The sequence below is a fragment of the Arvicanthis niloticus genome, chromosome 13 (genome assembly GCF_011762505.2).
Source record: "Arvicanthis niloticus isolate mArvNil1 chromosome 13, mArvNil1.pat.X, whole genome shotgun sequence".
NCBI classification, from domain to species: domain Eukaryota; kingdom Metazoa; phylum Chordata; class Mammalia; order Rodentia; family Muridae; genus Arvicanthis; species Arvicanthis niloticus.
The window spans coordinates 67,793,564-67,819,522 of record NC_047670.1 but is presented as its reverse complement, the minus strand read 5'-3'; the positions used below and the strand labels follow the sequence as shown (position 1 = coordinate 67,819,522).

The window sequence follows — 25,959 nt, the reverse complement described above, 5'->3', positions numbered from 1 at the left end:
GCAACCACATGGTGGCTCACAACCATCTGTAATGGGATCCAATGCCCTATTCTGGTGTGTCTGAAGACAGCTCCAGTGTAGTATATACAAAATAAACAAATCTTTTAAAAAATAAAACATTTTTGGAAAGTATCCCACAGCTATCTGACACTTAACATGCTTTATTTTTCTAATCCTTCTATGTAAATCATAAAATAATTTTATCAAGTTAAAAAAATAACTAGAAATAGTCTCTAAAACAACCTGGGAAGCAATGACCTATGATAATTACTGAGTTGGCCCTTCCTAATGTAATGAGCTTCCTGGGTTTCTTTTTCCTTTCTACCTTAAATCATTTTTCTATGAATCTCTACAATTCAGGCCAATGAATGCCCACCTTGAAGATGACACTTCTCATCTAAGTGAGGTATAGGATCAGGTAATACACTGCCAGCTAGGCCTGGCTGCACAGTCCTATAAGCTACCTGAAAGGCTGAGGCAGGAGGATCACAAGGGCAAGGCCTGCGTAGGTCTCAGAATGAGTTTAAGATAAAACTAGGTAATTTAGTAAGACTTTGTCTCAAAATAAGAAATGAAACAAAGGGGTGTGGCAGTATATCAGTGGTGAAGTACTCGACCTAGATTCAATGCCAGTATTACCACCACACACACACATCCTTAACACTATAAAAAGTCTCGACAGGTAAACAAATATGTATGCCTTTTTTGGTAGACAAAGGATCCACATAACATTCTACCCAATGTTCAAGATGAATCTGTGCAGAAGATTAAGGGCTTCTTGACCTCCAAACCTCCCCAGATGTACATGGAGATGTACATGTTCTACATGTACATGTACATCTCCAGTCACTTAATAAATACTGAGCTTCTCCTACATACAGGACTAGATACAGCTCCAGGTACAGTAAATAAAGTTATCAAGAACATTAAGAGTCTAGCTCAGAAGCCCCAACTCTCAGAATTATCTGTCTCACCTACAGGCTGCCTAACCAAGCACAGGCAATCAGAAGTGCTAACTAGAATATCCACATGCTTCTGCCCCCAGAAAGACTCCTGTAAAATGACATCTCTGGGTAGATTGTCATATTAATTCATAACTTTTTAATTTTAACATAATTTTTGTTGTTGTAGACTGGACTAGAACCTGCTATGCAGACCAGGCTTGCCTTGAATTCAGAGACCCACCTGCCTTTGCCTCCCAAGTGCTGAAATTACTTCCCAAGTGACACCAGGGCAGGCTCAATTTGTAAACATTAAGGTGACAAAGCAACGGCAGCCACAAGTAGAAGCAGACATTCACCAGTCCTTTGTTACTGCATAGTATAAGTTAACAAAAAATTTCCTCCACCAACTAAATTCAATTCAAAATCTTTTTCCTAAAAACTTAAGTATAAAATACAAATTTTGCTTTTTACTTAAATAAATCACTGTACATTTTCTGGCTCTATATTTTTTTGTCCTATATTTCCAGCTAGGCTGGTAAACGGATACTAGAAGATGCTGGAGAAGGCACAGTAACAGCAAGCTTTGGGATTTCCTCCATGTGGCAGTGACTTACACTGGAATGGCTCCGGGGAGGCACTCGATCTCTCGGAAGTCGCTCGTAGTCATAGCGTCCTTCGGACCACATTTCATCTCTTGTGGAAGCCGCTAAAAAGAAACAAACAATTCTGGGTTTTCTTTGTCAGCAAAGAAGAGACAATAAAATAGCAAATATCTGCCAAGACACCCAGGAAGGTGAGCGAGGAGGGAGGAAATAATGTGTCCCTCAACCACATCTATAAATACATGTACATGTACTGTACACATGAAGTCCTACCTTCCTCCCTTCTAATTCAAATGTATTTAAAAGTTCAATAAAACTTTTCCCACTAAACATCCTATAAACCACAAAGTTTCTTCATTGTCAACCCATTTTAAACCAGAAAAGATTGCGTTTGATGAATAGTTTGAAAAGTGAGCCAACATGCCTACTCCAGTTAAGGTTGACCTAATTTCTGATATAGCCAAAGCTGGCCTTTCCAAGGCAGTCTTGTCTCAGCCTTCCAAAGCACTGGGATTACAGGTATATCCCAGCATGCAATGCTGCAGTTTGACTTTGTTCATTGTTTAAATTCTGTATTAATGTATTTGTATGTGTGCATCATGTGTAAGCAGGTTTATATGTACATCCATATCTCAAAATGTGTGTCCAAGTCAGAGGACAGTGCAGGAGAGTGTTCTACCATGGGGTACAAGGGTTCAGGGAATCAGTCTTGATGAAGTGGCTTTGCTAACTAGGCCATCTCAGAAGCCCTCTGGTTTTGGTTTGGTTTTTCTGACCTTAAACTACAAACCCTCCTGCCATGGCATTCCAAGTGGCAAGTTATAGTAGTATACCACACCACAACAATCTTCAAAAGATGTTCTGAATATATATTAAAAAGATGAGCTGGTTGGTAGTGTGGCACGCCTTTAATCCCATCACTCAGGAGGCAGAGGCAGGAAGATCTCTTGAGTTTGGGGCCAGCCTGGTCTACAGGATGAGTTCTAGGACAATCAGGGCTACACAGAGAAACCCTGTCTCAAAACAGAGGAGAGGAGGGGAGGGGAGGGGAGAAGAGAAGAGAGGAAGAGAGAGAAGGGAGGAGAGAGGAGGAGAGGAGAGGGGAGGGGACGGAAGGGGAGAGGAAGGGGAGAGGAGGGGAAGGGAGGAGAGGGGAGGGGAGGGGAGGGGAGGGAAGCAGACCTATGTTAAAGGAACAGGCTGAGGGTGATAGAGGACAACACATTCCTCTAGTCTTTGTATGCCCAAGCACACACATATAATACACACACATACCACACCCACACACACACACACCAAAAAAAACCCTTTTTTAAAAAATTTTTAAAGTACTCTAGAATAATTCTCTGCACCACAACACATCAGAGAACAGAATTAGAATTCAATGTGAAAAGTGCAAACTTCTTTTAGAAGTATGTCAATAATTGATTCCAAAATGTAATAACCCCACTCTTAAAGCGATCAACCCGGAATATAAGGAATATAGTCTGTGGGTGAGTCCAGAAGGGACATAAGCACTGCTTACAGCACTCCACAGAGATACCCCAAGCCCTGTGTAGTCAGCTGAGAGCTGGGACTGAGCTGGCATTGCTAGTGAAAGTCACAGGAATTTGATAAAACAAACTCAGTTAATGACCTTGTACCCAACAAGATGTGCTTTCAATCCAAAATCAAAATGATACAATCCTTTTCATGTTATCCAAATTGCTTATCCCACAGTTTAGGGAAGAGTAACTGCATTACGATCCAGACAGCTTCCAATCACCTTCAAGCTCTCTCACCTCTCCCTGCACATCCTTGCGTCTTCTACTCTCACCTAGATTCTGACTGCCGACTAGAGTTAACTAATGAAGAGAAACTCCCATTAAGCTCCTTCCTGTTCTAGATGAGCAGCAGGCACTTGCATTGGCAGTTCCCGCAGAATTCGCTCTAGACATCTCAGTAACTCCCTTACCTTTCATCTGAGGACTTTAATGTCACTCAACCATATCCTGCAGGCTTGGTTTCTTCACAATACTAATCATCACAAGTATGGTATGAATTATCTGCAATGTATGTTGCCACCTTAGTTAGGGTTACTATTGCTAATATCTTCATAAGGTCAGGCTGTAGGCAAACCTGTAGGGCATTATCTTAAATTAGTAAATCATGAAGGAGAGCCTGGCACATTGTGGGTGGGGCCATCCCTGGGCTGGTAGTCCTGGGCCCTATAAGAAAGCAGACTGAGCAAGCCATGGGTAGCAAGCAGCATTCCTCCATGGTCTCTGCATCAGCTCCTCCCTCCAGGTCACTCCCTGCTTGAGTTCCTATCATGATTTCCTTCAGTGATAAACAGTGATGTGGCAGAGCAGGTTAAATTAACCCCCATCCCCCATGCTTTGGTCATGGCATTTCAGGACAGCAATAGCAGCCCTAAGAAAGGCACCACATCACTATTCTAGAAACGAGATAGAACCACTACAATGTTCATTAAGGTCAACAATCTGCACAAAGAATGTAATCAGTAATCCAACCAAATTTACTGTATCAAGAAAACAGCCCCTCAAACTGGGCATGGTGGGCATGCCTTTAATCCCAGCACTCAGGAGGCAGAAGCAGGCAGATCTCTGTGAATCCGAGCCTAGTCTACAAAGAGAGTTCCAGGACAGCTGGGCTGTTATACAGTAAAGGCGGGGAGAAAACTGTTCCATCAATAAATGATGGAGCATCTCTCCTTCACCCTAGCTTTGCTGTAAGGAGTACACTTTCTTAGAGACTCATCTCACTCCTGTCTTCTGTTTTGATCAGTGAAGCCCATGAGGCAGGTACCCAGAGTCAGATCAGAAACGAGTAATCTCAACACTAGTCACACCTAAACTTCTACTCTTCAACAAAGCACATGAACATAACTCCCATTACTTTAACCTCTCCCCAGGGAATCTCTGCACCTTCCAGTACAAAATTCAGCCTAAATGCCAACCTTTCTTATATTTTCCCAAAGAAGTCTTTCTCTGTCCCCTTCAAAGCACTGTACTACAGAACTAAGAGCCCCACGTCCTACTGACTCTCCCTCCTCCTTCCTCCTCATCCTCCCACAGCAGTTTATTTGGAAAACTTCTTGTGAGACAGCTAACTGTGATTCTAACCATGCTTTCTAAAGCCATCAATACCACTTCACTTTTAACACAAAACATAGATGAGAAGCTTTTCAATCCAGCATCCCCAAGTGAATTTCAATTGTTGGACACCAGCATTAGCCAAGAAGTTTAAGAAACAACACTATCCAGATCCTACCTTTCAGAGTCCCCAAAATGCCCTTGGGAAGATTTAACTGCTTTCTGACCTTAAAGTGAGAGCTAGTGTAAAACAGAGTACCTAGGTGAGAAAACATTTAAGAAAGCTAAAACAAAAGAACAAAACCAAAAAGCCTAGTTGATTAACTAGAATCCTGAGTGGTAACTCCAATGAAGACAATAGTGAACAGTAGACTCCAGGAAAAGGCAAAGGCATTAGGAATGATTCCAAAAGGGCCTGAGAAAGACCTGAGTAAAGGAGACCACAAAGCAATGGGAAATAACCCATTTAGCCAGGTGGCTGGCAAATTTTCATTTGCTTTCCTAAATGCAAGAATTTTGGAAGCAAGTTTTCAAAACATTTAAACCCTTGATCCACACTATCCTAATGATGGAGATACAATCTCCCACTTCTACATAAAAACCCTGAAGATTTCTTTTTTTTTTTTTTAAGATTTATTTATTTACTGTATATGAGCTACACTGTCACTGTCTTCAGACACACCAGAAGAGGGCATCAAATCCCATCACAGATGGTTGTGCCACCACGTGGTTTCTGGGAATTGAAGTCAAGACCTCTGGAGGAGCAGTCAGTGCTCTTAACCTCTGAGCCATCTCTTCCACCCAACTCTGAAGATTTCAAGAACTGACATTCCAGAGTTGAGCCTGGAGTCCCATCCCAACCCTTTCTAACTATCACATAAGAAGCAAGCATGCAGACAGAACAGGTCATCAAATGATGAAGTAAAATCTAGACAAGGCAGACAAGACATTCAGGCTGTTAACCCTGGGAACAAAGGGGGAAAGATGTCCTTTTAGAAGGTTAGAGAAGGCCGGGCAGTGGTGGCATACGCCTTTAATCCCAGCACTTGGGAGGCAGAGGCAGGCGGATTTCTGAGTTCAAGGCCAGCCTGGTCTACAGAGTGAGTTCCAGGACAGCCAGGGCTATACAGAGAAACCCTGTCTCGAAAAACCCAAAAAAAAAAAAAAAAAAAAAAAGAATAGCAGAGTGACTCCAAGTTCCTTTTCTGACTAGTAAGATAAAAATACCGTCTAGGGCTGGAGAGATGGCTCAGTGGTTAAGAGCAATGACTGCTCTTCCAGAGTCCCTAGAGTTCAATCCCCAGCAACCACATGTGATGGGATCTGTTGCCTTCTTCTGGTGAGTCTGAAGACAACTACAGTATACTCATATAAATAAAGTAAATAGATCTTTTTTTAAAAAAATACTGTAAGAATAGAGAAGGTTGCCAGACTTAAGAGCAGTAAGTTATAATAGTCTAGATACAAAACACCAAACTTTACAAAGAATTAGATCTAACCATTCCATGAGATTATAAAGAATCAAATTCACCCTAAATAAACCAAAGCACCAAAATAAAGAGAATGATTTGTTTACATACTCCAAATGTAAAATAAAACTACTTCATAGAGTGCAAAAATTGTAAATACAGTGACACAAAGTTAACCTAGTTTTTGAACAATGTAATTTCAGCTGGTTTAAATTACATTTCCCTTCATCCGACACCTTCATTCTGTGAACTGTTCTCGGTTTTAATCTTAGGTATATTACATGTTACATCACATTCAGAAGAAAGGTAAAGGAGTCAGACCAGGATTCTAAAAGGATCTGGGAGTGAATTCCTTGATGGCTGTCAGAGCTCTTTCTCCTGAAGACTGCGCTCCAGCAGACCCACGTCAGATCCTTAGAATGAATGACTGGAAACATAAGTAATATGTGGCCTTCACAGGCACAAATGTAATGCATGACAACAGGGATGAAAACTCTACACTACACTGAACCTCTAGAAACACTGACTAATCTATCAGAATACATCTGGGTGTAGAGTTCGAAATGTCAAAGACCTGAGGCCTAACTACAGCTTACCTCAGGCTATTTCAGCCCTCCAATAAGACATTCCTTTCTCATATCTGGGTTTGACCCATCGGCCTTGTGACTAACAGGAACCATTTGACAGACTTCCAGCAACCAAAAGGCTGGGTGTTGTCAGATACCAATCAAGCTAAGGACAATAGCTGAGATTTTCCCCTTTGCTGCAATGGGCCTGGCTACCTGATGTTTCTAACAACTTATTTTAAAATGCCTTAAATTATGAGTTTCTTTGCTGTTACTATAAAAACGTTATAAAACTGTTACCACGTAAGGACATGGAATTATTTGCGGTAACTGGAATCTGTGTTTCCAGACCACATTAACTAGCTCTTGGCTCCAGAATAAACGCTAATCCACAATGAGGTATTTTCCTGTCAACAACATGTTTAAATTGTTTGATTTAGAAATCCCACTGTATTGTATTACATACTTAGGAAGAAAGGTTTGACTGTCCATTGCATGTGATAAAATTATATGAGCAGACAACAATGCCAGACATTTACCTGTATCTTAATATTAATGAATCCAAGCCTTCACATTTGTATGGGGCTTAAGATCTTAACACAACCTCCATCGAACAGAAAATGAAGACTCAACCACTTGCTAGTCTATATTCATGATGAGTGGCTTCCTTAATTAAGTATCCCTGTCCAGACTAAACCTAAGTCCAGACTTCTCTGGTAATTTTCTCACCTAACCTATTCCAGGCAAAAAGCATCATCTCTGCCTCAAGCCCCATACTGGCTAGCTTGGATTTCTCCAAAGTCTTCCTATTAACTTTCAATTTCCATCCATACCCATGGCTCAGTTCACAAAGCTGTTACTTTCCACATCATCCATCAGACAGTCCCAACACCTAAAGGAAGATCCAAAATTAATAACTGACAGGCAACGTGTGGCTTTTATCTGAAAAACACTTTAAAAATCTAAGACATAAACCAGGTGCTGTGGTGCACACCTTTAGTCCCAGCACCTAGGAGCCAGAGGCAAGATTGATCTCTTGAGTTTAAGGCCAGCTTGGTCTACAAAATGAGTTCTAGGACAGCCAGGTGCTACACAGAGAAAAGGCTGAGATATAGGGGGATTTTGTTAATAGTATGAGCTGGGTAGGGTACATACCTTTAATCACCTGAGAGAGGCAGAAGCAGGCAGATCTCTGTTTAATTTGGGACAGTGCACCTCAGATAAGAAGTAGGGAGGAGAGGGTACTTGAACTATTTCGTTTTCTTTCTTTCTTTTTTTTCTTTTTTTTTTTTTTTTTTTTTGAGACAGGGTTTCTCTGTGTAGCCCTGGCTGTCCTGGAACTCACTATGTAGACCAGGCTCAGAAATCTCAGAAATCTGCCTGTCTCTGCCTCCCAAGTGCCAGGATTAAAGGCATGCGCCACCACTGACCGGAGAACTACTTCTTGAATAGATTGCAAGAGCTAGCAATACTGAGACCATTCCTCACAAACTACCCATTTGTTGTACCTAAGTAGCTGGTGACCAGATCCTGCCACTCACTCACTGACTAACTACCTTAATCTCTTAAAAAGGCAAACAGCACTCAGAAGATAAGCAAAACACACCCCCTCCCTCAGAGCTTAATTTAAAGGTAAAGATGAAAGACACCATCAGGAAACAATTGACTCCTGCTAGAGGGCACTTTGGGAGGTTAAGGAAAGACTACTCAAAAACAGAGTGTGGATGGCTAAGACTGAAGAAGGCCAGTAATCAGAACATAGGAGGGCTGAGGCAAAAGCAGAGAGTCACTAGTTCTAGGCCCTGCTTGGGGTGGTGGGGGAATGGAAATTATATTAATAGAAAGAGGTAGAAGGCAGGGAAACCATAGGACTAAAAGGAAAAATGAGAACTTAACGAATATTGAAAGAAAAACAAATAAGGAAATGCAATCAATTCGATACAGCTGTAGCAACACCCCCCCCCAATTAAAATCCAGACGTCAGAAAAAGAATTCAATTTAAAGTCGAAAGCAACAGCTTCGTTAGAGTCAGAAAACCAAAGACAGCTTTAAAATAAGGCTAAACAAGTGTTTGCTAAGCAGACAAAATACGATTCCTGGAAGCACAAAAGCTCAGGGGTGAACTAAGGAAGGAGAAGCAGTGGTACCCCCAAATTGGGAGGAAGCACGAAACAGCACGGAGAGTTAATGCTCAAATAATTAGAAGAGCAAAGGGGCTTACATCTTGGGCGATAACCAAGCACAACCGGAATGTGGAGCCTGGTAGTTTGGGCTGGCCACAAGTTTGCCATGAGAATTAGTCCCAGTGGTCCCTTGGTGGACGCCAAGGAATTAATGCCTCTCAAAACTCAGCTGCGCCCTGGGTGGATTGCACTTCGTCCCTCCGCTTCAGTCAGGATTGATTGTGCAGGCTCCACGACAGGGTCTGGGCTCCGGGCTGCTGACACGCAGGTTCCCAGGGAGTAGTTACAGGCCTGGTCTGTGTGTGCTGGCGGGTAGAAGTTAAGTTTAAACTACCATGCATTACTTCCTGACTTCTCTGTAGAAATGACGAGTTCTTAAAGAATAATCAGTGTAGCCGGGCGGTGATGGTGCACGCCTTTAATCCCAGCATTCTGGAGGCGAGGCAGATGGACCTCTGAGTTCAAGGCCAGCCTGGTCTACAGAGCGAGTTCCACGACTGCCAGAGCTACACAGAGAAACCCTGTCTCGAAAAACAAAAAAATAATCAGTGCGTGCCCATTCCCATATTTACAGAAAGAAAAAAAAAATAACGGAACGAAGAAGCCTAACATCTGTCCATGCCAGTCCAGTACTCAATAAAGGGTCACTCTGTGACTCAAACTCTCCCCACGTTGGCTTTGTCTCCCTGGCCACACTCACATTCTCAACAGCAAGTGGGCTATTTTTGCACTCTTTTTTGTTCGTCTCTCTCAAAGCGCTATTACAGAGCCGGTTAGGTCCAAAATTTAAAAAATTAAATTAAAAAAAAAAAAAACCAGACTTGCTAACTGACCTCGAGTCACTGAAGTTGCCTAGTGAGAATTCCCTTTTGCATACTAAAGTACTAACAAGAAGCGGAACCTGTGTCTCACGCTCAACACTTGGCTTTCCTCCTACATCCACTGAGTCTCTCTCCAGGTTCCACCAGGAGTACGGAATAATGCACATCTCCAACGCGGCAGGAAACGCCCGCCCGCCCGCCGCATGCGTCCCTCGTGCCTCTGCAGAGAGCCACTCGCTCACCTACGTTCCACTGCCCCGCCGCCGCTGCCGCCGGTGAAACCCGCGAAGCTGGACCTCCGCTCGCCCCAAAGGCACTTCCGTCGCGCGCGGTGACGTCGCCCGGCGCGCCAACCTCCGGCCCGGGTTTGCCGGGGTTTGGGGGATCTGGAAGAAGCGCTGCACCGCGCTGCGGTCGCGGACGCCCGCGGTGTTGCGCGCCGCGGAAGGGAGCTAGGGGTGAAGCCGCCGCGGGCTCACATCCTTCCTGCTCGGCCGCTGCGCCGAAGGTAAGCTCCGGCGGCGCCGGGGCCAGGAGACTCCCGCGGCCCCGGCCCCGGCCCCGACCCCGGCTTCCGCCCCGGCCCCGACCCCGGCTTCCGCCCCGGCCCCGGCCCCGGAACCGGCCCGGACCCCGACCCCGACCCCGGTCACTGGAACGTCCGGCCGGCGTTACCATTTCTCAGAGTGAGAAACTTCAAATGCGACAAGCAGGTTTTATTTACCTGCGGGTTTTTTGAATAATCCTCCCAATCGGCCTGCGGGGAGCCCTCCGGGTTACTGCGTCCATTGTCATTCAAAGAGCAGCTACTCTTGTAATTCCAGGTACTTGACACTTGCAGCCAACACCTGCGCTTTTTTTTTTTTTTTTTTTTTTTTTTTTTTTTTTTTTCCGTTTTTAGAGACAGGCTTTCTCTGTGTATCCCTGGCTGTCCTGGAACTCACTCTGTAGACCAGGCTGGCCTCAAACTTAGAAATCCGCCTGCCTCTGCCTCCCAAGTGCTGCGATTAAAGGCGTGCGCCACCACTGCCCGGCCCACCTGCGCTTTTTTAAGATCAAAATTTTAGACTCGATTGGGTCCAATATAATTTTCGCCGGTGATTTGCAGAGTTGTAAACAGTGACACTGATTACTAAACATACTGAGAGGTATACAGGTTAATGTCTCATTCAAAGTACGTAATTCGGGCCGGGCGGTGGTGGCGCAAGCCTTTAATCGCAGCACTTGGGAGGCAGAGGCAGGCGGGTTTCTGAGTTCGAGGCCAGCCTGGTCTACCGAGTGAGTTCCAGGACAGCCAAGGCGAGAAACCCTGTCTCGGGGAAAAAAAAAAAAAAAAGTACGTAATTCATGTAATATAATAAAGTGTCATTTCATGATTTGGTTGTGCGCGAAATTAAAAACATAAAGAACTTTATCAAAGTGTGAAACTACCCAAGTTTAACAAAAATGAGACTGTCGTGGTGGCCTATATCTGTAATCCATGTATTACAACGTAAATACAGGGGTTTGAGGAGTTTCTTAAAAACAACTACAAGAACAAAAGAGGCGTGGGTGGGGGTGATAGACAGGTGTCCCTTTCGGGAGTGGGGTTGGACGAATACTTGGAAAGCACCTTTTTGCTTTTACTCAATAAGAAGACGTTAAAAATAGCTTAGTGGCATCTTCATCTCTTTTAAAACCCTCTTCAATCGCACTGCAGCACTAAAAGGCTTAAAACATCCGCTGCTAGAAAAGGAATATGGTAATTCACACCCTACCCACACTGGTACTCTAATCTCCTTAAATGAATAGAGCGTGTGGAATTCTACCTTAATTAAGTCAGTGATAGTCCTTGTTTGGTTCTACTTGGGTAAGATTCGTGATGTCTCTGTTTTCCGTTTTAGAAATGAGCGGTGGCTTGGCGCCCAGTAAGAGCACAGTTTATGTATCCAACTTGCCTTTCTCCCTAACAAACAATGATTTATACCGGGTAAGTTTTACTATACATCTAACTAATGAATTCTCTCTTTAGAGGGAATCTGAAGCTTATGCAAATATTGCTCCCTGGGAAAATTCTTAATAGATATCTCCTGCAAATTGTAGTGAGAAAAGTTGCAGGTTTTTTAATTCCCAAAGAGAATTTGCACTGTTTCCTTCTTTCTTTCTTCCTTTCTTTTTTTCTTTCTTTCTTTTTTAGAGACAGGGTTTCTCTGTGTAGCCCTGGCTGTCCTAGAACTCACGCTATAGACCAGGCTGGCCTAGAACTCAGAGATCCACCTGCCTCTGCCTCTGCCTCTGCCTCCTGAGTGCTGGTGCCATCACGGTTTTTATATAAAGAAAATGTATTCTTTACAAACAGTTAGAGAACTAGACAATAATGTGTCTTTGATCCTAACACTCTGAACACTGAGATAGTTGGGTCACAAGTTCAAGTCTAGCTGAAGCTATACAGCAATATACTGTCTCAAACAAAAAGTAAGCTGGTGATGTAGCTGAGAGGTGGAGTGCTTGCCTAGCATGTATCACACACCTGTAACCCCAGCACAGGGGAAGCTGAGGCAGGAAGATTGTGAGTTCAAGGACAGCTTGGACAATGTAGACCCTGTCTCACCAAAGAGAAAAGGGGTACTGAATTCGGGTTGGAGGTGAGATTTTAGATTGAGCGGTAAGAAATAGCCTCATTTAAAAGGTAACTGGGGGCTGGAGGTGAAGTCTAGCTGATAGAATGCTTGTCTTCCATTCACAGTGCCCTGTGCTGACTCCCTAGTACCATATAAAGTAGGCATTGATGTTATGTACCTGTGATTTCAATATTTGGAAGATGAAGGCTGAATATTGGAAATTCAAAGTCATGTTCAACTCCATGAAGACTTTGAGGAAACTTGGGATGCATGAGACTATGTCATAAAGAAACAAAATGTGTCTTTCAAATAAAAAGGTGAAGCAGTAGGAGCCAATTGTACAGATACCCAGAGCACAAATATTTCCAAAGAGGAAGGGTAAAAATAAGTAAACCCATTCTCCTTCCTTTCCAGGCCTGACAGAGGCTACCACTGTAGTGTTACTCTAAGATGAGAACTCATAAGTCAGAATTGTACCTATCTAGATATTTATACATCTATCGAATATAGATATGGTAATATATGGGCAACTATAGGTAGAAGGAAAAGGAAGAACAGGCCAGCTATACAGTCCCACTGGTACACTAATGACGAGAGAGTACTGCACCGGTAGACAGAGCAGGATCCTTGCTTTGTTTGTGATCTTTGGCAGCAGGTCTTATTTGTAGCCTGGGCCTGCCTCAAATCCACAACCTTCTTGCTTTGCTCTTCTGAACACCAGGATTGCAGTGATAGACCATCACTCCCGGCTGGAGATGGGTTCTTCACTATAGGAAGCTTTTGGTATTATCTGCAGTGACAGTTCAGTTCTGTCTATCTTTCAGTGGTGGATTGTGTAAATCATTGGTGTGGTTTTTGTTTTGGTTTGTTTTCAAGATAGGGTTCATTGGTATGGTTTTATTCGACGACACTAATAATAAAAGCACAGGATTGGCTAGAGCTCTGCTGGGTTTGTTCGTCCCGCAGATGGATCAGAAATACAGCTGCTGCCTAGTGTATATGCCATAGATCTAGACATGCTGAATGCTTTTTCCCCTCTGTCCACTCTCTGGGGGAATTAGGAGCTGATGCATATCCCTTGTAACTCTGGTAATTATGTTACTCCAGTCACTTAGAAAATGTTTCTTTGGTTTGTTGAATCAGTGTCTTGCTATAAAGTCTGTTGTATAGGCTAAAGGCTGAAATTTTTCATAAAATATAACAAAGAATCTGGTCAATACATTCAATCTGAATATTTAGTGACAAATTATAAATTATTCTGTGATCTTTTATTTCAGATATTTTCCAAGTATGGCAAAGTTGTAAAGTAAGTATTTACATTACAAGATACTTGGTTGAGTAAAACTACTAGTGTTAACATTTTTACATATAGTTCAGTTATTTCCCATGTACATAAACATTTGACAGTTTTCATATCATAAATGACTATGTACTATAAAGATTTAATAGTAATAGTATTGCTTTTTATAGTGCTGAGAACCAGTCTCAGGGCCTCAGATATACTAACCACACTCCAAACCTCTAAGCTACATATCTAGTCCCTGAATGTTTTCAGAGCTAGTTCTTGTACAGTGTAGAGCTTGCTGGGAAATGTCTAGGGGGACAGTTACACTGGAGTGACATTATCTCAGTGCTCATTGTGCTGCCAAGCCATGCCAGAGAATATCTGTAGCCAAACCTCTGAACTGGTTTGCCACCTGATGGGTTGGCCCTTGAGCTATATTCTTAACCTCTTTTGACATGTGTATAATGGGCCATCCCCCAAACTACTTAGAGACTGACGACGGTAAACCCAGTCATGACTGCTGACTAGGAAGTCCTGTGATTTCAAGCCCATTTGTGGTTTTAAAGCAGTAACTACAGCACTGTTTTATAAATCCTTGGGGTGTATCTTCAAGACTGCTTGAGTCTGTTTGACTACACTACAGTCTTCAGTAGCTCCAGGTAACTCCCTATGCTGTGTACCAGTTTTGTGTTACTCTCAGCCAATTGAGATGAGAGCAGATTGACATGGCTAGACTGAAATCTGAAACTGCACCAGGGAAGAGACCTGGAACAAGACGGTCAGGTAGAAAGGCTGTCCATCCTTGAGAGACCATTTGGGAGTCAGGTGGGTTATATTTGGTGTACATAAGGACTGGATGCGCAGGAAGGATGTATAAGGATTGTCTGCAGATTCTTGGGCAGTGTGTGCTTCAAGGTGTGTGCTTGAAGGAGCCCTTCACACCCTGCATCTAAACACAGTGCCCCTCTATGTCTTATTGCATGCCAGGAGCATGGAGGTTGTCATAAGTTCATTTTTTTTAAGATTTGTTTATTTATTTTATGTATGTGAGTACACTGTTGCTCTCTTCAGACATACCAGAAGAGTACATCAGATCCCACTACAGATGGTTGTGAGCCATCATGAAGTTGCTGGGAATTGAACTCAGGACCTCTGGAAGAGTAGTCAGTGCTCTTAACCACTGAGCCATCTCTCCAGCCCTACTTTAAGTTCTTGCTGTGATTTTTTTTTTCCTTTTCCCAGAGAAGAGATGTCTAATGACAGACCCTATGTAACTGGTTTACAGAGTCTCCATCATTAGACTAAGCCTTTTCCTGAGGGTGCATATGCTTCTGTCTTCTTTCTGTAACATTCACAGTGTTTAATTCTGGAGTCCAGAGTTTGTGGTTTTAAAGTCAACCAAGAGCCCATGTCGCTGGGTTTATATTTACCTTAGTAATAAGAACAAAGCATTAATGCAGAGGTTCTCAGCCTATGGGTCACAGCCCCTTTAGCAGACCTCTATGTCCAAAAAATTCACAATTCATAACATTGTCAAAATTACAACAAAATAAATGTATGGTTGGGGTCACCACAACATAAGGAACTATATTAAAGTGTTGGGAAGGTCAAGAAGCACTGCCTTCAACTACCCCCCAACCCAGTGTTTGTGTGTGTGTGTGTGTGTGTGTGTGTGTTTGTGTGTGTGTGTGTGTGTGTACACCCATGGCTTATGCATGTAGAGAAGACAGGAGGCCATCAGGTATCCTGACCTACTACTCTCTTTTCCCTCAAGACAGGGCCTCTCACTGAACCTGAAGCTCACTGTCTTTTGTTAGGTTTGCCAGGGAGCCCCGAGGATCCCCCAGTTTCTGCCTGTTCAGAATGAGGGGACAGGCAGGTACAGCCATGCCCAGCTTTTATGGGGATGCTGGAGATTCAAACTCAGGTCCTCATGCTTCTACATGGAAGCACTGTTGCCCCTCTCCTACAGAAAGATTTCTTTACCCACATTTCCCTGTCCTTAGCCTTCTGCTTGGGCTGTCTTGACTGTGAATGTATGCATATATATGTACACATTGTTTTTATGAATTTTAAACTTCATTCTCCTCTCAATTTACATACTGAAATATATTTAAAATGGTACATCTTATATAACACAATAAAGTTAACAACTTCATAAGTTATTTTAGAAGCTTTTATTGAACCAGTCCTCTATCCTAGTCTTTCAGTTGAGGTAACAGAATCAGTCCTAGGTAACCTTTTCCCGCTCTGGTACATGGTTCACTCTAGAGCCAACTGTTTCCTTTAACTGGAATTTTGCCATGCCTAGATGCTGATCATGTCTTCCTGGTTCATATACTTACCAGATGACGATGATGTGGCCTGTTGAGCACAGCATCCCAGAGCACCTTCATCCCCTAGTGATAGTTTGGATGACTCAGTTCTTCACAGTGTACTTTATTTTTCCTTAGCAATAAATAAACAGTGTTTTTGGCAACACAAGTATCCTGCTCCACAGGAACATCATTTTTTATTTAACATGTGCTGATAGTTCTTTTTCTAATCCAGTCTTTACCATGATTGTTAAAGATGGTGGTTTTCTCACTCAGCATTTGCTCTGTATCCAGTCGTCTCTTGACTCCCTCCCTTCTTGTTTCTATGATTAATGCACTTTCTCCATATTTCATAACTTGTCATTATTTTATCTGTGTGTTTGTCTTGCAGTTGGCTGATGGGCACGGACCTGTGGGCTTCTATATATTATGTTCATGTTTTGTTTAATTTCTTTCTTGTAACATGAAGGTCCAAAGTCTTCTTGCCTCCACCCTGCTCCAGACACAGAATCAACCTTTTTTTTTTTCCCAAAGAGCTCAGCAAAACATTAATTGGCTTTGTTTTTAAGATGTGGTCTCAGGCTGGAGATAATGACACAGCCATTAAGAACACCAACTGCTCTTCCAGAGTACCCAGGTTCAAGTCTCAGCACCCATTTGGCAGCTAACAGTTGGCTGTAATTCTAGTTCCCAGGGTACCTAGTATTCAGACACTTCATTTACATACAGACATACATACAGGCAAAATACTCATGCACATAAAATAGAAATCTCAAATAAGGCAGAATCTCACTACTTACTTAAGCTAGCCTTCAGCTTGGTACAGTCCTCCTGCCTTGGCATCCTAAGCGTGGGCATTCTAAGCATGTGCCACCACACCAGGTTCAAGCATTGTTCTTCTAAATGACACTAAATGGTGTCGTTAGTGATAGCTGGGTGACACAGGAGCACTCAGATAGGGCCAAGGACCACTATACTGGAGATTCTTTGAAAGACACCCTTGGATCTAAAACCTTGAAAAAACAGTAAATCATTTTGCTTTTTGTATACAAGAGAATACCTCAGTTTATGCTTTGGGTTTTGCAAGGCAGGGGTTAGGGAAGACGATGTGAACATTGATGTGCTATTGAAGGAACAGTGCATTGCTCTATCTCTCAAGCTCCGACCAGCTCACAGTTGTAGCTGTGTCCCCCAATCTGTCGGTATTGCTTTCTCATTTCTCCTTGATCCCCGGGGACTTTGAAGAGCTAGATGGTTTAAATCAGTCCCTCTCTTCAGCAGGACTTCATAGCCTAGGCTGGCCTCAAGCTCTCTAGCCAAGGATGACCCATGATCTACAGTCCCTTCCATTTCCCCCTGCTCAGTGCTGGGATCACAAGCATCCACCATGATGCATCTTTGTTTATTTCTCATGTCAAAGGTCTCATTATTTGACCTTAGAAAAATGATCTGGAGCTTCCTGAGTAGCTACATGTTTCTATCTTATTTGTAACTGGTTCTTTGTTTGTGCTTTAAGGGTTACTATAATGAAAGACAGAGACACTAGGAAGAGTAAAGGTGTTGCATTTATTTTGTTTTTGGACAAAGACTCTGCCTTAAACTGCACCAGAGCAATAAATAATAAACAGGTAAGCCATTCATTTAATCAGGGTTTTACCCAAAAGTCTCTGTATTCATCTAACACAAAAGCTATGGGGCTGGAGAAGGTCATCAAGTGTGATTAATTTCTGTAATTCAGGAGTGGCTGCCTTTTGAGGAAAGGTACCAGCTTTGTACTGGATTATCAAACTACTGGAAGATTATAGCATAGAGTCTGTCATATACGTACTGCAACAAGAAATGAGGAAACAGTATCTGATAACTAGGTCTTGGTTTCTGTGACCCTGTGCATTTACATCTTTCTCTGACTTAGTTATTTGGTAGAGTGATAAAGGCAAGCATCGCTATTGACAACGGAAGAGCAGCTGAGTTCATCCGAAGGCGAAACTACTTTGATAAATCTAAGTGTTATGAATGTGGGGTGAGTAAACCTATAACTCAGACACTGCTGTAGTGTAAAGTTTTCTTTGTATTAGTCTTTTAGTGGTGCCCACCAGTGGAGTGGGGGGTGAGGGGGGAGAGCACTCGGACAGGCATGGGACACAGGACTCCAAATCACCTACCTGTTCTGTCATTTATGCCCCTTTAACAGGAGGCTCTCTCTGAACCTGAAGCTAAGCTGGCGATATGGTGTGTGTGTGTGTGTGTGTGTGTGTGTGTGTGTATACACGCACACACATACACACACACACACGGTACATGCATGTCTACACACTGATAATAAATAAAGTTTAAAGGAAAGAATAGTATCTAAAAAGATACTTGGAGTGGGATTATAGGCATAGCTGAACCTGAAAAATACGGGTTCATCCTCAGTATTACAAAGCAAAAAAAAAAAAAAAGAACAAGATAATAAAAATACATGGGGTAGGTAATACACAATAATTTTCATAGTTTCTAAGCCTTCAAAATTGTTTTCTAAAACCACAAGGCTAATTATTTATCTTAATGTCTTGAAAGGTTTTAAGTCTCATACTGTTAGTTCCTAAAAATGACTGCATAGTACTTAAACACCAGATCCAGATGTATGAATGGAGAGACGGGATTTCTGCCAGGCATTCATTGTCATAGCTACAAAGTAACAGGGTAGGCACCTGAAATGGCTTGACATCATCTACTTCTCTATTGCTGGGGTAAACACTGTGACTAAGGCAGCTTACAAAGAAAGGGTTGATTTGGGACTTTCCTTTCTAGAAGTCTAGGAGCCCACCACCGCCCTGAAGGGAGCATGGAGTAGGCAGGCAGGCAGGGATGGCACTGGAGCAGCAGCCGAGAGCTCATAGAAGGTCCAGAAACTGGAACCAGCAAGGCGGCACACTGAGGTTGGTGCCAGTCTTTGGAAACCTGAAACCCACTCCCAGTGACACACCTCCAATAAGCCATGTGTTCTAATCCTTCCCAATCAGTTACACTAATTGGTGACCATGTATGCAAATGCATGAGCTTGTGGGAACTTTCTAGTTCAGACAACAGTCTCCTTTCTCCAGTTGCTACCTTTTACCTCTGTTCCCCAAGAAAAAATACATTGTAGATAGGTATGATGGCTAGAAAGGAAGCAAATGTGTTTTGAGTGTTCAATGTGTGTTTTGAGTGGTCAATTTATACTGTCTGAATCCCCTTAAAGGATTACTTTGAAACTATTCTAAAGTCCTAAGTTGTGTTTGTGAAAGAAGTGCTGTCTGTGCAAAGTAGCAGAAGCCTGGAGTCCCGCAGTCAGGAGGCCCTTAGCCTGGAGTCCCACAGTCAGGAGGCTCTAAGCTATACACGGAGTTCTAGACTAGCCAAGGCCACAAGGAGACTCTATCTCCCTTAGATCTGTTTAAGAGCTTCCTTACTCTCCATGTTTATAGTGAATACAGATCGTCTGAGAAATGCTAAATAATGCTCCAGTCCAATATTCTTTTGATTTGTGGATTCAGACGGAGGTTATTGTCATGATTTATACATTTTGTTATTTATTATTTGGGGTTTTTTATTTATTTACTTTATTTCAATATGTAACCTTAGCTGACCTGGAACCCACTGGTAGCCCAGGCTGGCCTCAAATTCAGGAAGATAGGCCAGCCAGTGTCTTCCATATTCTCAAAGTTGTGTGCCACCACACCAGGGTCAATACTGGGTTTTTTTTTTGTTTGTTTTTTTTTTTTTTTAAGACAGTACCTCTAACTTAGGCTAGTCTTAAACTTGTTACATAGCAGAAGATGGCTTTAAACCTTCTCTCCTCTTCCACTTCCAGAGTGCTGGGATTACAGATGTGTGTCTCCACCCTTGGTTTATGTGTTGCAGGGGAATTCAATCCGGTGCTGTGTATACACTAGGCAGGCACTGCAGCCCCTGAGCTCTGTACATGTCCATTCCCCTAAAGACGAGATCTGTTCACAGTTATATAGCCTGGTGTTTCCCAAAGCAATTGTACTACTAACCTTTTCCTTTAGTGATACGTGTTAACATCTTCTGTTACTATTATTTCAAAACACAATAGAATTCTCTCCGCAGTAAATAAACAATAAATGGTACCTCTTGGATTCAGCCATATGGCAAAGTACAAAGTACAGGTTATTTAAGGCATTGTGAAATACTTTTTTCTTCTGTTGAAATCTTGGCTTTGTCTCTCCGACATAAGTTAACATAATACTATTGCATGTAGTTTAGTGACCTAATGTACAGATTGTAATCCATAGTTCTGTTTATTACAATTCACTAGTCTACATGATTATAATAATTCAGCTCAGTAAAATAGGACAATAATACAAGCCATATCCTTTCAAAGAAAGAAAGAAAGAAAGAAAGAAAGAAAGAAAGAAAGAAAGAAAGAAAGAAAGAAAGAAAGAAAGAAAGAAAAGCAAATGTTGTGCAGTACTGGGCCTGCAGGGCAGGTGCTCTGTCACTGTGCTGTATCCCCAGCCTCCGCTTATTTTTAAAACTGACTCTTCAGCAAGCAACATCTTACAGGCTGGGAGAAATCATTTTATCTCCATTTATCAGGCTAATCTAAAATTTGTATTAGTGTTGATGAGCCACTTAGTTCTTTTGTAGGATAAAAGTTGAGGTTTAAAATGTTTGAGGAAATAATTTTACTTGGCTTTCTAGTTATTAATTAGTTATTAGTGTTGCATGCTAGCACCAAGAGCACCGTGAGCTCCCCCTCCTCCATACAGAAGGAGTGGTGTGGTCCTGTTCTCACAGTGAGAATAGTGTTTTCTGGATTCGCCTTTGATTCACACAGTCAGAGCATGTTCTATCAGTAACAGCAACTAGAATGCTTTATTTTTCTTTCTTTTTTTTTTAATGTAAAACAAAAGGAAAGCGGACACTTAAGTTATGCCTGTCCTAAAAACATGCTTGGAGAACGTGAGCCTCCAAAGAAGAAAGAAAAGAAGAAGAAAAAGAAAGTCCCTGAACCTGAGGAAGAACTGTATGTATATCTTGCTCCCTGAGATGCTGTGCTGTCTGCCTTTTTACTGCTGACTGACCAAATCTGGATTTTCTCTCTTTGCTGACCTAGTGAGGAAGTAGAAGTGAGTGAAGAAGAAGGAGAGGACCCGGCTCTGGACAGTCTCAGTCAGGCCATAGCCTTCCAGGTACTGACATAATTGCACTGGAGGGACCAGGGTCACTGCTCAGGGATGGACCACATGCTTGGCAGGCTGGATTCCCCACACTAGAAAAGCAAAGCAGAGCACAGGAAGGAAAGGAAGTGTTGGCACAGAGTGGCGCTTAAGTCTTTCCATAGATTTGTTTTAACTGAGCACAGCTACAGCCTTTAAACCTACCTGCCCAGGAGGCTGAGGTGAGGAACCACTGGAGCTGAGGAATTCAAGACCATCCCAGGGACACTGTGGCTCAGAAAAAGGAGGGGCTGTAGTGAGCACATTGGTCCATAACTGTAAACTGAGCACTCGGGGTGAAGCAGGAAGGTGACAGGTTAGCCTGGCCTGGACTGCAGAGTGAAGCCCTGTCTCAGAGATTGAATGAATCATAACACAAGGCACTGTGGTGTACTTCACGTTCTCAGTATTTGTATGTGTGTGGGGTAGGGGGATTGGGGGGAGGGGATTGGGTAGTGGTTTGTATTGTTTTGTGTTTGGTTGATTGGTTGGTTTTGAGTCAGGTTTTCTTCTTTATGTAGTAGACTTGGCTGTCCTGAAACTCACTCTGTGGACTAGGCTGGCCTCAAACTCACAGAGGTCTGTCTGCCTGCCTCTGCCTCCCTAGTGCTGGGATTAAAGGCATGTGCTACCACCGTCTGGCTGTAGTTCACGTGTTTTTATCACCGCACTCATTTCTGTAATGGGAATTTCTGGGTCCCTCTCATCTCATAAATTTGAGGCAACACATTATTCTAAGATCTTTGAATGAAACATTTAAATTTGTCTTTTTGGGGAGGTGTTAGCAGCAGCTGCAGCAAAGCGTTTGGCACAATGTCTCACACCATTTTGCTGGTACAGCTTACCAAGAGGCCAGAAGGCAGGACTTATGCTGACTATGAGTCTGTGAATGAGTACATGGAAGGTGTTTGTAAAATGTATGAAGAACATCTGAAGAGAATGAACCCCAACAGCCCTTCCATCACATATGATATCAGTCAGTTGTTTGATTTTATTGACGATCTGGCAGATCTCAGCCGTCTTGTTTACCAAGCTGATACATAAACATACCAGCCAAATAACAAAGACTGGATCAAAGAGAAGATCTACTTGCTCCTCTGTTGACAGGCCCAACAGGCTGGGAAGCAATTGAATGGGAAGCATTAGGGGCTGGGAGTCACCTTGGAACAGGTGCATCCAGCCTGCTGTAGTGACCCTTTTGTATGACAGAGAGCGAAGACTGAATGTCTGCCGTGAATGGTCTTTTCACTCTGAAGCCACTGTCGCCCCTTTGCTTTCTTACTTTCATTTTTATTTTTACTTAAACGTTTTTATGATAATTCAGATAGAAAACATTTTTGCGCCGGGCAGTGGTGGCACATGCCTTTAATCCCAGCACTTGGGAGGCAGAGGCAGGTAGATTTCTGAGTTCGAGGCCAGCTTGGTCTACAGAGTGAGTTCCAGGACAGCCAGGGCTACACAGAGAAACCCTGTCTCGAAAAACCAAAAAAAAAAAAAAAAAAAACCAAAAACAAAAAACCAAAAAAAAAAAAAACCAAAAAAAAAAAAACATTTTGCCATTTAAAAAATAAATAAGTAAATAAAAATAAATTTGGTCTTTCTAGATTGTCAGGTCCCACATACTTACTAGTGTGTTATTAATCTGTCCTCATTACAAAATTGGCCAGAAGTATTGACTTAACTGGTTGTGTTATCACATGTCTGTAATCCTAGCACATAGGAGGTAGAGACGAAGTTCAATGCCAAGGTGAGCAATATGACACCAATCTCAGAAATTTAATTACTGTTTAAATGTAAAGTTTCATTAACAATTGCTTAGCTCATCTAGAACGAATCCTTAGATTACATACGATAGAGCAGATCATCTCGTGCACATTTGTCTTCTCACTTGAGGAGCCTGGGCAGTTGATCATGAGTTCAGGCCTATCCTGGGGTACCTAGTAAGTTCTAGGCCAGCATAAGCTATATAGTATAACTCTGTGTCAAAATGAAACAAACGAGGAAAGAAAAGGGGCATGAAGTAGGGATTCAGTTAAATTGATAGCATGCACACAGCCCTGGTTTTATTCTCCAGCACTGCGTAGAACTGGGGTAAGGATGCAGCCCCAGCAATATGGCAGTAGAGGCAAAGGTTCAGAAGTTCAAGGTCATCCTACACAGAGAGTGAACTTCTCTCTCAGGGAAGAAAAAAAAATCTCTAGATAATTTTGAGTAGGACTGTGATGGGAATCAAATTAGTCAGTTATGGCCTAGGAGGGTGGGAATTATTTGTGTTCTGGTAATTTTCCATTGTAATTCTTTTGAATCAACATGGTATGTCATAAATAACTGGCTTTATTCTGCTTCTGAATCATACCACAGCAGGCCAAAATTGAAGAAGAGCAGAACAAATGGAGACCCAGCACAGGGGGCCCCTCAGCCTCAGATGATTCTAGACGGCCAAGAATAAAGAAAAGCGCGTACTTCAGTGATGAAGAAGAACTCAGTGATTAAAATCATATTTTGTAAATATCATTCAAATAAAATCTTACTATACCAAATGCACTTGTGGAATAGAGACTGACTTTAGTATTTGAGAATAAGAACACGCCTTTAATCCCAGCACTTGGGAGGCAGAGGCAGGTGGATTTCTGAGTTCGAGGCCAGCCTGGTCTACAGAGTGAGTTCCAGGACAGCCAGGACTACACAGAGAAACCCTGTCTCAAAAAACCAAAAAAAAAAAAAAAAAAAAACAGAATAAGAACACTTAAAGCCAAATAAAGTAGTATTTACTCTAATGTAGTTTAAAAGAAATTTTAAAGTAATTTTGAAGTACCATATTTCCAGCTTGCCTTAACACAGTGCAAATCCTAAATCAGAAAATCTGGGATCTAAAAGCTTTCTGGTCTTTGAGCACCAACGTGATGTCTCAAGTGGGACTGTGAGACTTTCACTCACAATGCTGTTAAATACTGTAAAAAACTGCTCTCAGACTGCAGTGTACATGAGACATAAGTGTTTACACTTGATTCTTATCCAAATACCTCCTTGTGTATATGAAGTTCTACCAGAATCAGAGCTACTATAGTGCAAAGCATTTCACATATGGGACCCTCCATCTGTACTAAATCAGAAATCATTATAAGCAGTCTTGAAAATAACTCTAAGGAGTAAAATTTAATACTACCAGCTATCAGCAGTAGAAGGGTGGGTAGTAAAACACTTTCTTTTTGTGCCTGACGGGCTTGTGAGTACTTCTGAAAGAAAATCACTCTCAATTCTTGCCTACATGTGTGTCTGCACCATATGCATGCAGTGCCACCAGAGGCCAGAAGAAGGGCATGCAATCTTCCTGGAACTAAAGTTACAGATGGTGTGATTTACTATATGGGTGCTAGAATTAAACCCAGATCTTCTGGAAGAGCAGCCACAGAGCAATCTCTCCAACTCCAAATACAAAACTTCATGATGGCTGAACAATTAAATGGTTAAATGATCTGTTAATGTGAAACTTTTTGAAAGAATTATATCTTTAAAGATGAGTGCTTTATCCCAGTTTGAATGAGCTGTCAATCCTCATGAAATAAAGCTTTGCATGGGGACACACAGTGAGAGGCCAGCCTGGACTATGCCTGTCCAAAACTATACTGAGTCCCTTTCTTAATATAACAAAGTGAGATATTAAAGTTACTCTAAAAGGCTTAAAACTATAAGTTATTTTCTGAATGTGTCCCTGAATTCTGTTTCCTACACGTTAACAGATCTTAACCTTCTTTATGTGTTTGTATGTGTTGCTAAATAAAATCTTCCTTTGCCCATTCATAAAAGGATAAAGGAGGGTTTTTTTGTTTTTTCTCTTATTCTCCCAACATTCCCCAATCTTTGCATTGCTTTTAGATTTTTGTAAAATATGCATTTGGGGCAGGAGGGTTTATAACGATCTAAATATTTTTCATGAATTATATTTCTTTATATTTGTGACTATTTTCAAATTCTTTATATTTAGCTGTTTAAAAATGGTATTATGGAGTCTTTAATTTTATTTAAAATTTCTATAGTTAGAATGTGTATAAGAATTTCCACTTTTTAATACTAAAAGCAGTAAAACTACAAAGGCAGTCCAACTGTTGACCATTCCACCAGCAAATATTAAAGTTGTCAAAGCCAGATGTGGTTCTGTACACCTGGAATCCCAGCATTTTGGAGACTGATGAAGGACTCTAGAACAGAGTAGGCTACATAGTGAGACTGCTTCAGAACATCAAGTTATCTTCCAAATCTCAGTAAGGAAACAGGGCAGAAGGAGGGATGCATTGTACTTCCAATTCATCCATGAATTAGAAAATACTCCATAAGCACTGACAGGGGACGAGGCAGGGATTCAAGAGTACATCATGTTAGCTGAGCTACATGAAGCCTTATTACAAACAATTAAAATATACACGAGAATGTGGCTCACACTTTAGTAAGCATCAAATATTATGTTCTATCCTCTGAACCAGAGATGTTGCCCTATTTTATTCCAGCATGCTAATCAGAAACGCAGGTGAGCAGTCAAGTATGATAACACCTGTAATCCCAGCACCTGGGAGGCTAAGGTAGCAGGATATAAAAGTTGAGGCCAGAAGCTAAAGGCTTGGATTAACAGCTAAAGACTTATTCTTGGAGAGGACCAGGGTGCAGTGAGCAGTACCCACATAGTACCACAACCATTAGGTATTTCAGTTTCAAGATATCTGGATCCACCTACTGGGCTCTGCAGACACCAGGCAAAACACTTGTGCATGATAAATAAGAATTCTAGGCAAGCCTAGGCTACGTAGTGAGACCCTATCTCAAAAAGTTGTTTTTGATAGACAACCCTATGTCTCTGTGGCCTCTTAGACCTGTGAA

The 25,959-nt window shown here is 42.1% G+C and overlaps 2 protein-coding genes and 1 pseudogene across 15 annotated transcripts in view; 2 read left to right on the top strand and 1 right to left on the bottom strand.

Moving 5' to 3' along the window:
* Positions 1–10,046, bottom strand: part of Pphln1 (periphilin 1) — a 95,465-nt gene extending 85,419 nt beyond the window's left edge. For 4 of the 11 annotated variants that reach the window (XM_076911934.1, XM_076911936.1, XM_076911938.1 and 1 more), the window contains exons 1-3: positions 9,923–10,007; positions 8,898–9,380; positions 1,559–1,650 (exon numbers count right to left, since the gene is read on the bottom strand). In XM_076911934.1, the coding sequence (XP_076768049.1) occupies positions 1,559–1,650; positions 8,898–8,967 (162 nt within the window). In that variant the 5' untranslated portion in view covers positions 8,968–9,380; positions 9,923–10,007. Of the gene's footprint in view, positions 1–1,558; positions 1,651–8,897; positions 9,381–9,922 lie in introns of all 11 variants that reach the window. The other 7 variants (XM_034516166.2, XM_034516167.2, XM_034516170.2 and 4 more) reach the window with 4 other exon arrangements.
* On the top strand, positions 10,043–23,627 carry Zcrb1 (zinc finger CCHC-type and RNA binding motif containing 1). 4 transcript variants are annotated; one of them, XM_034516159.2, is made up of 8 exons: positions 10,043–10,188; positions 11,564–11,649; positions 13,558–13,586; positions 17,397–17,508; positions 17,793–17,900; positions 20,782–20,894; positions 20,985–21,060; positions 23,449–23,627. In XM_034516159.2, the coding sequence occupies exons 2-8, from the start codon at positions 11,566–11,568 to the stop codon at positions 23,578–23,580; spliced, it is 654 nt and encodes a 217-aa protein (XP_034372050.1). In that variant the 5' UTR covers positions 10,043–10,188; positions 11,564–11,565; the 3' UTR covers positions 23,581–23,627. The 4 variants fall into 4 exon arrangements, with proteins under 4 accessions (XP_034372050.1, XP_034372054.1, XP_034372051.1 ...); XM_034516160.2 differs by lacking the exon at positions 10,043–10,188 and adding an exon at positions 10,273–10,504; XM_034516163.2 differs by lacking the exon at positions 13,558–13,586.
* LOC143434146 (enhancer of rudimentary homolog pseudogene) lies at positions 21,551–23,468 on the top strand (annotated as a pseudogene).
* Positions 23,628–25,959: the final 2,332 nt, after the last annotated feature.

Bases quoted from the DNA above. Each gene is read 5' to 3' on its own strand.
- Zcrb1 (XM_034516159.2), top strand. From the start codon at position 11,566: ATGAGCGGTGGCTTGGCGCCCAGTAAGAGCACAGTTTATGTATCCAAC. The intron at 17,901-20,781 runs GTGAGTAAACCT...GTAAAACAAAAG, and splicing joins CTAAGTGTTATGAATGTGGG to GAAAGCGGACACTTAAGTTA. The intron at 20,895-20,984 runs GTATGTATATCT...TTGCTGACCTAG, and splicing joins CCTGAACCTGAGGAAGAACT to TGAGGAAGTAGAAGTGAGTG.